The sequence below is a fragment of the Telmatherina bonti genome, assembly GCF_933228915.1.
Source record: "Telmatherina bonti genome assembly, chromosome: 10".
Taxonomy (NCBI): domain Eukaryota; kingdom Metazoa; phylum Chordata; class Actinopteri; order Atheriniformes; family Telmatherinidae; genus Telmatherina; species Telmatherina bonti.
The window spans coordinates 28,805,456-28,820,761 of NC_136628.1; the positions used below are offsets into that span (position 1 = coordinate 28,805,456).

General features: G+C 37.3%; 2 protein-coding genes across 4 annotated transcripts in view; one reads left to right on the top strand and one right to left on the bottom strand.

Moving 5' to 3' along the window:
• Positions 1–211: 211 nt before the first annotated feature.
• timm22 (translocase of inner mitochondrial membrane 22 homolog (yeast)) lies at positions 212–5,055 on the bottom strand. 2 transcript variants are annotated; one of them, XR_013771475.1, is made up of 5 exons: positions 4,776–5,034; positions 3,553–3,749; positions 2,299–2,371; positions 1,370–2,204; positions 212–1,210 (listed from the first exon to the last, which is right to left on the bottom strand). XR_013771475.1 is itself a non-coding variant. In XM_079247785.1 (4 exons), exons 1-4 carry the CDS (start codon positions 5,032–5,034, stop codon positions 2,128–2,130), a joined length of 606 nt encoding a protein of 201 aa, XP_079103911.1. In that variant the 5' UTR covers positions 5,035–5,055; the 3' UTR covers positions 212–2,127. The 2 variants fall into 2 exon arrangements, 1 of the variants encoding a protein (XP_079103911.1); XM_079247785.1 differs by having other exon boundaries at positions 212–2,204; positions 4,776–5,055.
• A 1,202-nt stretch (positions 5,056–6,257) lies between these two features.
• The window catches only part of specc1 (sperm antigen with calponin homology and coiled-coil domains 1), a 61,879-nt gene continuing 52,830 nt past the window's right edge, over positions 6,258–15,306 (top strand). For both annotated transcript variants that reach the window (XM_079247892.1, XM_079247893.1), the window contains exon 1: positions 6,258–6,285. The gene's annotated coding sequence lies outside the window, so the exon portion shown is untranslated. The remainder of the gene's footprint in view (positions 6,286–15,306) is intronic.

The window sequence follows — 15,306 nt, forward strand, 5'->3', positions numbered from 1 at the left end:
TAAAAATAATCCATATATTTTTATATTATGAAATGTCATTTTTATTGATCTTTATAATTGTCTTCTTGGGCTACTGTGTTTTTTCCTAATTGAAATCAAGAAAAATGACTAGCAAAAATGTTTTATACATTTCTTTGGTTTTTAATCAACAAAAATCAGCAATATCAAAGAATTGTGAGAATCGCAATTTAATTTGAATCGGCACCCAAAAAATCAGAATCGAATTAGGATAAAAGCGTATTGTCACAGCCCTAAAAGTTAGTGTTGTAATATACTTTATTGGGAAAACTTGATTATTCACCAGTAATACTTGTCAGGGTTCTGAGGAGGTGACACAGCTAAACATTTGGGCAGTGCCCCTCAATGAAAATGTGTCAAAAATCCCCTGCATTATTCTCTTATTTGTGTTCACTCATCGTCAGACATGAATGACTGGAACCTGACAGACACCAGTATGAGATTCTGAAGTCAGTGGAAATCCCAGATCTCCAGAACCCGGCACCAGCAGAACTTGGGTGTGGAGATGATGGGATGACCTGCTGTGCATCCAGACTTCCACCAGATTAAAAGACACTTGTGACCTCCAGCAGCTCCTGGTTGAGGAATGTGATGCTATCCCACAGTAATGACAAGCATGAGGGAGCAGAGCTGTTGTGGCTACGTATGGATCATCAGGTCAAGCCACCTTGAAACTTAGAACACTTAACACCAACAGGAGAATATTACAGGGGATTTTTTATGATTTGATGGAGGCTCTGCCCACATGTTTAGCCTCATTGGTCATCCTACAGAAACATGAACTTTACAAGTTCTACCTCGTTGTAAAGGTGATTATCAGACTTTCCAAAGATCTATAATACAACATTTTCTAAGCATTTCATAACTAAAGACTTTCAAATAATCCTGATTAAATAGATTTCTGATTAAATTTCCTGTGGTTCACAAAAATAAGTTGCAAATAATGTCCACAAACACACAAAGTTGTATTTTGGCATTTATCCTCCACAGCATAAGAAGCTTTTATCAGCACCCCAGCAGCTTTCTGTTTAATGCTTAAGATTCAATCAATAACCACTTCAGTCTTCCTATTGTTTATATTGATATCTTTCACGTTTCTGTGCATACTGCGCCCCCTGGTGGTCAAACGTAAGAATTGGTTTTAAATGAAGACTTCCATTCCGCTTTTCATGGATGCTTGCTGAGCACTGTCCTGCGAAAAAGTTACACAATTAATGAAAATGTGTTGATAAAGAAGCCACAATGACTACTGTCTTTTATTTCTTATTGAAATATACTTTAAAAAAAAAAAAAAAGGTAAACGATGAAAACTAATTTGTTCAAACAACTGAACTTTAACACCCCAGCCTACCTGAGTATTGTTTCTGATCATGTCCACTTCTTTATGAGCACAGTGTAGCAGGATACTTCCAGCAGGATAATGCCAATGTCACAAAGTTAAAACCATCTCAAAATGGTTTCTTGAACACTGTCCTCAAATGGCTTCCACATTCACCATATCTCAATCCAATAGAGCACCTTTGGGATGTGCCGACAAATCCGCATCAACTGTGTGATGCTATCATATCAATATGGAGAAAAATTGCAGAAGATTTTCAGCCACAAACAAGCAGTTCTGAAAGTTAAACCAGTCCAACCCAGTACTAGAAAGGTGGACCTTAAAGCTACTGGTGTGTTATATAGCTGATACTGATCCAAACACAAAGAGCAACTGTGTAGTGAAACACTCCTGTATCTATTAGGAAGAAAAGTAGCCATGTTAGCAAAAAAAAACATTTTTATATAAATAATCCTTGATGAATCATTTACTCACAAATTATGACCATAATATAAAACAAAGTGTCTCTGAGCCAAGATGATAATGGCTTAAAGTAAAGATGTGTTTTTTTTTCTCAGCTCAACATAAGGGATACAGAAGCAGGCCCCCTCTGCTCACCATTCGGTCCTTCTGCTGCGAATTAAGTCAGCTTCAGTTCCACATGACAAAACTATGGAGACAAGAAAATACCCAGAAGTCTTCTTCTGTCCACCATGCTGCCACTTTCATATTAATAAATCTCCTCTCTGTGCACTGGATTTCTCCCAGCAAGTAAGTCCCTCCTCAGTGGTTCAGCGGAGGTAATATTCAATCGCAGCGGAAAATGCAGCAAAGCCTCCACATCCCAGGACCCCAGCTTTTAGACCAGCTACGAAACAGGAAAAGGGAAAAAAAAAGCATGTAAAGACTAAATGAATGAAGTCTTTACAATATAATCCACATGAAATAATCAGGTTACATACCTCGGAATCCAATAGCTCCCCCAGTTACACAACCACTGTAGACTGCGTTCTTCCAGTCAGATTTGCCTCTATGCTGAAAAATTAATCACGGGTTGAAAGACAAAATGTAAAGATTGTCCACTTCAAGCACATGAAATAATACAACAAATACGGTCATTAAAAAGTTTTGCAAAGATGGGTTTATATTGCTTGTAAGCGTCAGGAGTACCAGGGGGCGCTATAAGACTTCTGAAAAGGAGGTTAAAAGCAGGACTAGTATAGGATTCTTTGTATCTTTAAATAACAGAGAAATTAGAATTTACAATTAATCATCAGAGATGTTGAGACAACCGTGCCTGCACCTATTTTACGGCAGATTTTCTCTCATCCTTTGCTTGTAATTGTACAATATGCAAGTCAAGTATCAGGAGCCCCTGCCCTGCATGTTTTAGCCATGTTCCTGCTCCAAAATACCTGAGTCAGATTACTGAACTTCATCATCATTCTTTGCAGCCTTTTGATGAGCTCTATATTTAATTCAGGTGTGTTAAAGAGGGATTATCTTTTAAACATGCAGCGCAGGGGGTCCTGAGGACCTGGAATAAGAACCACCGAGTTACTCCAGCAAAGGCAGCAGATTTTTATGCTCCTAGCACATAACAAGCCATATTATTTAGTTAATTCCTCCAACATGTTTGAAGTTTATTTTCTATTTTGTCCCCCCCCCCAAAAAAAGCAAATAAAACAAAACAAAAAAACATTTGAACCAATGTCTCTACTTCCAGAGAGACAGATTTATAATATTTCATTGGAAAATTTACAGTCACTAAAAAAGTGAATATTCATTTCCCTAAAGTATTCTATAAATTATCATCATATAACATAAGAAAACTGTAAATTGAATCCAATTTATTCCAGCAGCAAACTAGGCACAGTCTGGACATATATTTGCACATGATGTCAGATATTACTTCTGCCTGCAGTAGATTTTATTTTAAAGCCTTTAACTGCTTGTACCATCACATATTAATGGCATTGGACCACAGCAGCACCTCGTAGTTCTGTCAAATCTTCCAGTGACTCAAACCTGTTAGAAATGGTCGCATTTCTAACAGGTGAAAATGTTGTAGTTTAAATCTTTGCTTATTTAATTTTTTCACAGATGGGGAATTGTGAAATCATTTTAAATGCCAGTATTCTTTGGTCTTGAGTTTCTGTGCATCATTTAAATCATCTTACAAGCCCAAAGTTAAAAACAGAAATGCAGTGACTTACCGATTCTATGATGCACTCTGTACAGGAGAACATGGCACCCACAATGGCAAAGTTTTTAGCGTATGACATCCCTCTTTGACCCATGTCTTTAAGAACTTCTCGTGCTGTTGGAGTTCTTAAAGGGTCCTTGGGGTCAAAGCCAACATTGGTATCAATACCAGCTGTGAAAACACCAAAAGCTCCTCCGAGGACAAACCCTATAGAATGACAATACACATTATTAATCACTATCAGGATTTTTTGCATCACAAATTTTAAAATATTTTTTTTTTTGTTTAAAAAATTTATTGTATTTCAAATAAATAAAAAATGATACATTATAAAATTTCTGTCATTTTTATGTTTTTATTGATCTTTTTACTTGTCTTCTTGGGTATCACAGCAGCAGAAAGATGGTCTGGCTACAGTGTTGTTTTTCCCTAATTAAAATCAAGAAAAAAGACGAGCAAAACAAAAATTTGTACTTTTTTTTTTGTTTGTTTTTGTTAGTTTGTTTTCAGTCTACAAAATTCAGCAATATTGAGTAATCATGAGAATCACCATTTAAATCAAATTGGCACCAAAAAGTTGGAATCGGATTGGGATGAAAACATATTGTCATAGCCCTATTAATCACACATCTACAGACTTCAGGAATAAAAGATATGCTGATCTATGAGAGCTCTATCTGGGTCTACAGCCAAGATTTCCCTTGAAAAACAGCCAGTGTTTATGTTTCTCATTGTATGATCACATTCAAAACCAAGTAGGAGATAAATAAGACAGGGGCTTTAAAATGTTTACATTTTTAAGGACATTAAGACATTATTTAAAAAAAAAAATATTTACCCGAGTAATAAACAATAATAAAAAATATATGACCAAATACGGACATTATTAAAAAAAAAAAATTACCCAAGTAATAAAATAAGAATTAAAAAAAAAAAGATGACAAAATAAGGACATTATTTTTTAATAAAAATCAATCAAAAATATTTACCCAAATGAATAATTTTTGTTTATTTCCATTATATTGTTTATTATCAGCTTTTAAAAAGTACAAGTGCGAAATAATAGCTCTGTGTTGAGAAGCTATATAATGTATTCAGGGTGTTTGGGTGAACACGACTCCCAATAGCTAGTAAAGATATCAGAAAACTTTACTGTTAAAAGATCTCGTTGGAAAGTGCCTGACGCCAAAATTAAGTGAAGGAGATTTTTATTTAGTCACTGTGGTTGTTCACCTCCCACACAGGCCAGGATGGACTTGAAGGCGCAGCTCTCCATTCCCCTCTCGATCATTTTCTGCTCGTCGCTTTTTGGAGGCATCGGCAGCCCCCCCATAACGCCAGGGCTCAGCTCCTTTACGGGCCTCTTGTCCCCGATAAGGTGCTCCAGAACTGCACTGTATTGGATGGTGGTGCTGTCCATGGTAGAACCAGGGGAAGCTGGACCTTGTGGGTCGGAGAAAGCAGCGCTTGCAGCACCCGTGGAAGCGGCCATGTTTCTCAATGACACCGCTTTATGTAAATGTAGTCCATATACCAGCCTCTGCTGATTCGTTAAATTTGTCTGCAACCGGAAGTTACGGGGAAATCTTAAAACTTTAATGACGATGTTTGTAAATATTTAGATAATAATAAGTATAATAAAACAAAAATAAATATGCATTTTATGGGAGTGCAAATATATTGTTAATCGACATATTTATTCTCCGCACATTCGACACAACCTCATCCTGCTCGTCTTCTTCTTCTTCTTTTTTTTTTTAAATTTTCTTCTTATTATTATTAAGATTTCAAAAAGTTGTTACATGGGTCAGTTTTTACAAAATGTAATCATGAAGATGATAAGAAAGAAATTAAACAGCATAATACAAAGGGAATCAACCAGTGATGTAGTTGTACAGTTTGCACAGATGTAAGGTTTTAGTACGTTTTAGGTTAGTACAGTTCAATTTTTGGATCACATGAATCCTGCCTGTCTTCTAACTACAACCTGCAGTGTAACCATGAACTTTCACAAATATTTGTTCGTCTGCAGGTAACTTTAAAGTATGAAGGCTGCAACCATTGTGTTTTTTAAGTGTGCTGAAGCAGCAGTTTTTTAAGCCTTAAGCTTAATGTTTTGGTGTTAATGAATAGTTTATTTTATCCTGCTTGAGGTTTTTTGAAAAGAAACACCAGCTATAAATTAAAAAAAAAAAAAGAAAGACTAAATAAGGATATTATTTAAAAACAACATCAAAAACATTTACCCAAGTAATAAAGTAATAATAATAATTTTTAAAAAAAAGATATGACCAAATAAGGCCATTATTTAAAAAAAAATCAATGAAAAATATCTACCCAAGTAATAAAATAATAATAAAAAAAAAGATATGACCAAATAAGGACATTATTTTTTTTTAAAAAGCAATCAAAAATATTCAATATGAATAATATTTGTGTTTATTTTCATTATATTGTTTATTAGTAGGATTGTTGGCAACATTTTAGTACGTTCAGTAAAGTCTCTAAATGAATAAATCAAGATCGAATAAATCAAGACGTTCATTTTAACGTCTGTAAACTGAAATACTACATTTCCCAGAAATCCACTCGAGCACTGCGCCAAACTTACCTCACGCGCTCCACCTACCGGCTTAAACGCAGGCCGTTGGTTGTTGGTGACACTTTAATGACTCGCGTGCGCGAGGCGGCGGCAGCAGCATCCTGACCAGACAACAGGAACCTCCGCCGCAGTACCGAATAGGTGAGACATAGCGAACGTCCCCGTACCTCTACATTTATAGCTTCTTAAAGTATTTATACATGTTGTCGTTGATTAAAATAAATGACAATAGGTCTAAACTTTACCGTTTACGCTGTTTGTTGCCGGCGGACGTTGAAGAAGCGGTCGGAGTCGCTCGAGATAGTGTCTTTGGGCAGTTCACGCTACCGCCAAAGTGAATGACAGCTTGTTTGTGTACAAAATAAATGAGCGTAGTGGACGAATCTTCTCTTTTGTTGATATAATAACCGTGGTAATTTGAAGCGGGTGCGTTTTTCCTTTTGCGTTATCGTGTCTGTCCTAAAAATTGCCCAAGGACATGCTATTTTTCCACGCTAATTGGCTGCGTATACAGTATGTAGCGCGTGCGACTGTTGGGCAACAACATGGAATCGCGTGAGCTCAGACATGATGTCACTTATCAATTTTATATTGCTATTAAATCCATACTTGATTTAGTAGTTTAATTGTTGTCTTTGCACCACTGAAAGCTTGAAAGTTCACCAGGATCCTTGATCAGTCAATCCTTCCCATCTACAATGCAAAATTAATGACATGTCCTTAGTTCTCACAGTGTACCTAAATAAATAAATATCATCACACATGGAGCTTTATAGGTAGTATAATGTTTTATAAATTTTCTTTAACTGTGTCAACACATCTTTATTAGATATAGCCTATTCAGCATTTAAGGCTCACACACTCAAATGAGAAGTTTTTAATCTTACACAAAATCTAGTAAATAATTTGTAATGATTGTAATGTCACATTTAACGTAGTTGTTTTAGCGTATTATTTAAAAATCTCAAAGTAGCTTCAACTTGTTTAAGAAATTCCCACAAATAAACAGTCTGTTTAAATAGTACCCAGTTACTACCAGCTTGTCATTTTTAGTGTAATCCTGTGCATTATGCTTATTTAAATTCACAACAACTTTCCACTAAAATATTTATGCATAGAGTTTTGTTCAGCACCTGCTTCTTGTACAGATCACCACTCTGATAAAAAAAAAAAAACTAGGCAAATTAAGCTACTAATGAATTGACAGAATTACCTGTACTGGATGTAAATTTCTTGTTTTGCTGCCAAGTTGGATTTATCTCGGTGTGTTTTATGGTGTTTCTCTTCACATGACCAGTCTGCCTTTTGATTAAATCTGTTCATGTGAAGTAGTCAAACAAGGTGTCGTGTTTAGTTCAGTTGAATTGGAAAGTTTCTTTTTAATTTGTCCCTAAGTGTATAATCATGACAGACTTGACGAAGCAGTGATGTGCACTTCTACTATTGTCATGTAAATATCTTATCATATCTTCCTATGAGTCCCAACATTAAAGTGTCCCAGAAACATTACATTATTATTTCAGATACAGATTCTTAAATAACAGCCATCACTTTCTAAGGGATCGCCTGTGCACTGCATAATTTGGATGTACCATTAATGATGAAAAGTGAGTTAAGTTATAAAATGTTGTAATTGCAGAGCTCATATTGGTGTTACCAAAGAAACCGGCCTTTGAGTAGGACAGCCTTTCCCCTTTTTTTATCGTTTTTGATCGTGCCAGGAAAAAAGAGATTTTTGAATGTGAGCATTGCACCACCTATTTATGATGCAGTTAATGTGGATTTTTGTTTTTAGGTAATTATAGCTTCTGCTCCCACCTTGGTTAACCATCAAAAAAGGGCAAAAATTGCTGAAAATCTCTTCGTTTTCAAGTCAGTGTTTAAAGCAGACCGTTGTACAAAAGGGCCCAAGTTATGAAAGTCATAAGTTAGTGTAATAATGAACAATCATACTGTAACACAGACAAAAGTGGCTACACCCCGTTGTTAATTCCTTATCATTTACTGATGAAAAAAGGAGCCTTGTGTTTTAGCACCAAAGATGCGAATGTAAAGAAATCTCCGAACAACTAAAGGAGCTGCAGAAGATGCTATCTTTTTATTAATCTTATGACTTTGTTTTTGTCATTGTCGAGTTTGTCATGAATGCCATAAAACACAAAATCTTTCTTCATTTCTCAAGTTTTTTTTTTTTTTTTAATATTTCCAGTTCACTACATTATTCTACCAGCTCCTGTGGTTGTTGTACTATTTATAGTCAGAGGTAATGTGGAGAGTAGAACAAATATTTGTTGTGCAGAGGTGAAATGGCTGATTTTGTTACACAGAAAATGCTATCTTGTGATCTCCTTGACTGCTTTGCTCTATGAGAAGAATTTCAGTGTGTGAATATGTGACATCCTGAGAGGAATTCAAGGTTCGCTCTCAGTGCTGCTCTAAACTCAGAAATATCTCTTACTAGGCTCGCTGTCCTAGATTCATTTACGTTGACGGCACTGCTAATTGATGGTGTGTGGGAAATTAGGTTCTTCATCCACTCGCTGTAGCCTGCAGATGAACTGAGTAAGGGTTGGGAGGTTATGTAACTGCATTTGCAGTGACCTTGTCCAGCTGTGGCGAGAATGGATTGGTCGTCTGATCTCTGGAAAACCCGCTGACTTAATGTGACACCTAAGACATCAGTCTTAGTTTCTCATATGTAGACACACTGTCCAAAGTCCAGTAACTCAATGGAGCTGGAAAGTAATAGTCTTAATCTTTAATAATTTGTGTGGTTACAGACACCTAAAACTGATCAACAACTGATTATATTTATAAATTGGTTTCTTTTTTCAATCTATACTGCAACAAATTAATAGAAATATGGAGGAGCTTATGTTTGAAGTACAAAACATCCACTTATAAATCTGTCCAAAACATTTTTTTACTCTATTAACAATGCTGTTTCCCTCTGAGTGTTCATTTTTTATAAAACTGTAATCTTAGTTCAAATATAACCTAATTTGCGATGGGCCTAATTTATAAACATGCCTCTGCCTAAATAAACAGCATCCCGCTGTCTTCGTATGGGTACAGGCTGTGTAAATGTTCATAGATGGATCACCATGGCAACAGTTTTCCATGCATTTGTTACCAGATTGTCATAAAGATCAGTCCAAGGTGCTATGTAAGATGCAAGTAAACTTCTTAAAATTAAGTTTTAATCATTTTAAAAGTTTTAAATAAAAATACTGGCCATCATCTGTGTATTAGTGCAATAATAGTGTAGAGCAGGGATCCTCAGTCCAGGTCCTTGAGGACCAGTGTTCTGCAGGTTTTCCAAGCGTCTCAGTTGCAACTCACCTGGTTCAAATCAATGTGTGTTTAGCAGACATATGCAGTGGTTGTCTGAGTCTGAGTCTGGTATGTTCCAGCAGGGAGATCAGGAAAACCTGCAGGACACTGGGCCTTGAGGACCAGGATGAGGATCCTTGGTGTAGAGTCTCTGACTAGATATAGTTAATGATTCTCGTGTTACTTAACATGCATTAATGTATGACAAGTTTCCCTTATCCTGCAAATATTTGCAGGGTATGGGATACTTGTCATACTTCCTGAATACATATTAGATATGACCGTATCTTTGTGCTCATAAAGGCCAGTCTTTCAGAACCTTCTTATTATCCTCTATGCAATTAACTTATTTGAATAAATAGCAGCTCTCACCTGGTAAATTTACTGGACGAAGACCTGAAGAAAAATGCTAATATCAACTGGTAGCTTTTCACTACTTCGCGTGGTGAGGCACTTTACTCTTGTGCACTCATACACACATACATTCAGACAGAGGCATGCAATGAGCTCAGGGAAGAAAGACTTGTTATCTGTACTGAAAAGGTGGGATCTGGTCTGCATATCATTGGACCATCATGTCCTTTACTGCAGTGTACGTTGCTTTGATATAGAAGACAGGAGATGATGGAATCATCAAAGCAAGCCTGTGTACCAGGATGACATGATGTTAGTTAAATAATTAGAAGCTTTTTTATTTGTGGCAATGTACATGTTGGCAGATTGTTGCTTTATTGCATAATAAGCGCATGCCTTGCCAGAAGACAGACTGTTACCAGCCTCTACTATGAAGACAGTATTGCCAAGAATAGCATGGTTTTTTTTGTTGGTTTTTTTTAGTTTTGCTGCCCACCCCAAAAAAAAAGACAAGCATAAAATCCTCCACCATAAGGTCAGATAAATGCAGTGCATTGGTTTGTTCACGAAGGAAGGCAGCTCTAAGCATCTTTTTCCTCTGGCTATGTTTTTAGCTCAGAAACGTTCAGGAAACGGGCCGCATACTTGACAAGCATCACATTCACTGGCTCCAAGGAATGCTACTGTTTTTTTCTAAATGGGTCATCTAGATTATATCTGAGGTAAAGCAGAGATATGGTTTGTTAACCTGCATGTCATGTAAAAAGGCAAATTATAAGTCAAAATAAAAGAGGTGACTGACAGCAGCTGGGTTTTTACATCCAAGAAAACAAGACAGAGAAGTTTGCATGAGTGACTTACACATGGGAGTAGACTGTCATTAAAATATTTGCTCGGTATCTAAAAGATGTCTGTCCCATTGTAATCTCTTTTGGTTGCCATACAAGTAAAACTGAACACACCCACTGGGCACATCAAATAGCTCTCATGCCTCTGTTCTGTGTGCAGCTTACAGACTCAAAGGGCATAGAGAAGGGAGCAGTCCTTTAGGGTTGGACAGTAAGTCAAGTCCGTGGTGCTGATATTATAATGTTCCATTGTGGAAATTCTCTGAGGTCTGTTTAGTGGCTGTGTTTTCATTCCCTCACAAGCCTTGTGGATACTATGCTAGTGTTTCTATGGAATCCGCCCACTCAGTGGATATAGCCAGCTTGGCAGACTGAAAAGCAGCTGAGGTTTGTGCAACGTGGCTCAGACTGCCTGTTTATCAGACAAGAACTTTGACATCGGCAGTGCAGGAAGTTTGTCCCTCAAGGGAACCTAGCTCTGAGAGTGATGAAACAGAGAACAAAGTAGATAAAAGATGCATGAGGATTGAATCTTTTTATGCTTCTTCTGACTGGATCCATTGCAAATTCATAAGATGGTTTCGAGAGTTAATGATTGACTGAATGCTTTAGAGGTATCATTTGCTCTTTGTTTGACAGGGACCAAGCACTTTGTGCTGATGTCACAAACCAAGTGATGTTTTGAAACATTATCTGTTTAGTAAGTTAATCTCTACTGCACATAGAAAATTTTAGTAACTGTTAATTAATCACCGTCTTTAGTGGGTTAATTTAAGTTTTGACACAAAGGGGATTACAGTGTGTCCTTTTAATAGTTTTGTCAACAGTTGCGTATGGCTTATTAAGCTGTTGCCAGTATGGTATTGTGTAGGCTTAGTTTATGGGCATAATCTGTACTATGACATATGAAAATATATTGCCTAATGATTTAGAAGTAACATTTTTGTTGTCAAATTAAAAAAAGAGTAATAAATGTATAAATAGAGAAGCTTCAAGAGTTACATTTAGAGGAGAATTGAATTCCCTCTGCTTGAAGATGAGGTATCATCAGTACTAAGCAGGGATCCTAGTGTGAGTTCTTATTTTTCAAGTTTTGAGAACGTTTGCTTTAAAGCTGAAAGGCAACCCAGAGAATATATTGATCTATGTCCAGATGAAAGGAACTCCTCAGCTCAGCACTTTCTTCACCAGTTCCGTTTTCCTTAAATCTTCTTTTTAAAAGTAAAAGATACTGATTTAAGCAGCTGCTTGGTCTGAAAATGGCCATTTCACATTCAGATGCTGTCTGAGAGGTTGCTTTCCCGTGTCTTGGTTGAGAATTGATTGTGTAATATTAAGATGCATCGAAGCGTTCCCACTAACTTTTTGGAGATACTTAAAAGTAAAAAATCATAAAAAAAAACATGAGATATGCAATCAGTACTCTCAAACACATTCAGTAAAAATCCTATTTGAAATATTCTCTCACTCTGGGCAAAGAATGACAAAAAGACAATAATTTTGCAGTTTTTCTACTTAACGTATTACCAGTGATTACAGAAAGTGATAGTTGTTCTTTTTGCTTGTTTTAAACTAAGACACAGCTCCCTAAATACTGCATTTTGCATCCTGTTGTGTACTAGTTTCACATCCCCCAGACTGAGGAACACAGAGGGAGAACAGAGACTGTCTCACAGCATGGTATATAAACTAATCCCACACTTCCTGTTTCACTTTTGCTGAGATAATAATTTTCCACATACTGTTTTCCTACATCCAGGTGTTGTACAGATGCTTCAAAACTGCAGACATGATCAACCCACAACACATAAAAGTACCAAAATTAGGTAAAAGCACAGTTTGTGCCTCTAATTGATGGGATATGTATGAATAGGTGGTACATGGGCATTCAGCTTTTGAAGTTGAAGTGTGGGCTGCTGAGAAAAAAAGCAAACAGAGGAATTATGTGGTTTTTATTTTAAGAGCTATTGTGTTAAATTAATGAAAACCTTAATGTTTCCTCGGATTGAAATGTACCAGGACACAGTGCATCACTGCTTGGGTAGCATTGCCACCGAATTGCTAGTATGCCCATGTTGTGTATAGGCTTTGGAGCTGGTATAAGTTAAAGGTTATCTGACCTGATGATTATCTGACCCCTTCAACAAAACTTAAGCAAATGGTTTGTGTGCTGTGTTTATCTGAGGTAGAAATAAAGCAGGAAGCATTGCAGGAAAGAGGCAGGTGGTGAAAACAATGTGATGCTGTGAGTAATGTTCTGCTGGGAAACTTTGGATACAACAAGTTATAAGACGCATACCCACTTGCTAACCATTGCAGACTACATAAACCCCTTCAGGTCAACTCAACTCGCTGAGAACAGTGACTTCAAACAGCGGGGCTGCACGGTGGCGTAGTGTTTAGCACTGCTGCCTCAGAGGAAGAAGGCTACTGGTTTGAGCCTCAGCATGAAATGTGGGATATGCATGTGCACCTGGGTTCTCTCCTCACATGTAAGTTGCTTTGGGTAAGTGAGTGTAGAAAAGAAAAGGAAAAACTCCTCAGGAGTGCTAAGTTCAAAGTGCCAACTTGGTCTTGAAATTTCCCAGATTTTAGTCTGATCAAACATCTACTAAAAAAACAAGTTAATTCATGTAGCACCCACCCTGTTGAGCCTAGCTGCTGCTATGATAACGTACTAACTGTTTATCAGTAATCAGTATTACATCACATTTTTTGCGCAGTGCGCTAGCTTTGATCTGCCGTTTAGCACAAGCAATAAGACAAAGCTCAATTTTTATCTTTATTTTCATATCCCCTGAAAACAATGTTGTGTCTGTGACTCAGTTCTCCTTCCTGTGTACAATAGGGGGAAAAAGTAATAGAGCGAGAAGCAGGCAGCTCTTACTGTGCAAGCCTCAGAATTTCTGCTGTTGTTTGAGTTGAAGCGTGATTCTCGCTGGTCCATTCCTTCAGCTTCTTCTGTCTCACAATGACAGGAATCATCAGAAAGCCAGCTCACCCAACATCCAGCCATATGGCTTCATTTTCTCATTATTTATTTACGCTTGATTGCTTCCATCCCATGCATTTCCTGTTTTCTCATTCACGTCTCCTATAAGCGGACATGGTCTAATTTCTGCAAGAGGTTTTCAAACTTAATTGAAAATAAAGATGAGGTGTTAACACTTTTATCTCCAAGATACAGTTGCCTGCATTACAACTATCTGCGTAGCTGTGAGAATGGTGATATTGATCTGTTGGTTGGTACTGTAAGCACAGAATGTTGATTCTGAGTGAAATGTTATACAGACATTCATGGTCCCTAGAGTATACAAGCTGTGGCTCTGGATTTTCACAATTATTAGACTCACAAAGGATATAAGATGTTCATTTATTTTTTAAACCCCCTGCAATTTTGTACAGATATCTACGATACTCCATGAGTTAGTCCTTACTTGTAATGCCATGACCTGTACAGATGTGTGCCATGACCTGTGCAGACCTTTAAATACATATTCAAATATGGGAAACCTTCCTAGATGGATGGCCACAGAGGCTGTAGAGGGGACGTGGCAATGAAATATTCCAGCTGTGTCATTCAGGATGACGAAAACTGAGTCACAGGTCAGTTTTCCCAAAATGTAACTTCCATCTGACATGTTGGTTCAACGTTACAGCCATCTATAAATAGATGGGAAAAGAAAAATTCCACATTATCAGCTATTTCTACAACGAACTTTCAATTTGTGAACTTATATTTGTGATTTTTCTGAAGACATATGAATCTAACAGACACAAAGTTATAATTACAGACAGAAGTGACCGCTGGTAGGTTACACCAGCTGGAACGATGCAGTGCTTCGATACGGTCCAAGTAGGATGAGATCTAGGAGGTGGTATCCTTTGTCAGCACAAAAGAAGCATATAGGAGCAAAAACTGGAAATCTACATCTGTAGCATGGGAGGCTAAGCAGAAATCCGCACTCTTTCTCAGCTCTTTGCAGCACCGTTTAAAAAGGCAGTTCCTGTGGTTGTGCAGGGGTGTGGTCAGATCAAGTTCCCCAGTTAACGACTTGCCACAAACTGAAGCCTGTTTAATCCCAGCCCACAGTGTCGTACACTTTCCCCCCACATTCTCTATGGCCTTGACATGCTCTATGTTGTGGGATCAAAATGAGATCAGCATGGGAGAGCATACGATTCTGACTGCCAGTCCATCCACAAATGAGCCGCCCTCTTAATATAGAGCATTTCTGAGAGACAGATGGACTTTGTCAATGGTGGTAGCTGCTGTTTGCGCCCACTCAGCCTAGAAATGTTTTCTAAATCAAAACGTTGTCATATATAGATTAGATTTATGTCATTTAATTTTTGAGAATTTATTTCAAAGACTGAAATATTAAACACAAGTAGCGCCCACAAATTTCCCTCGGGTAGTGCAGTTTTAGTTGAGCACAATAATGTGTTGTTTCCACAAACTGCTCACACGAAACCAGCCGACATCCCATTGTTGGGCACTGTTCAGAGGAAATTAGAAAAAAGTTTCAAAGTTTTTGACCACTCTTGATAAAATCATTACCGTATTCCTGATGACGTATGGCCCAGTAAGTTCCACGTCACAGGTTTAATCCTTCTTGTCTCTTCT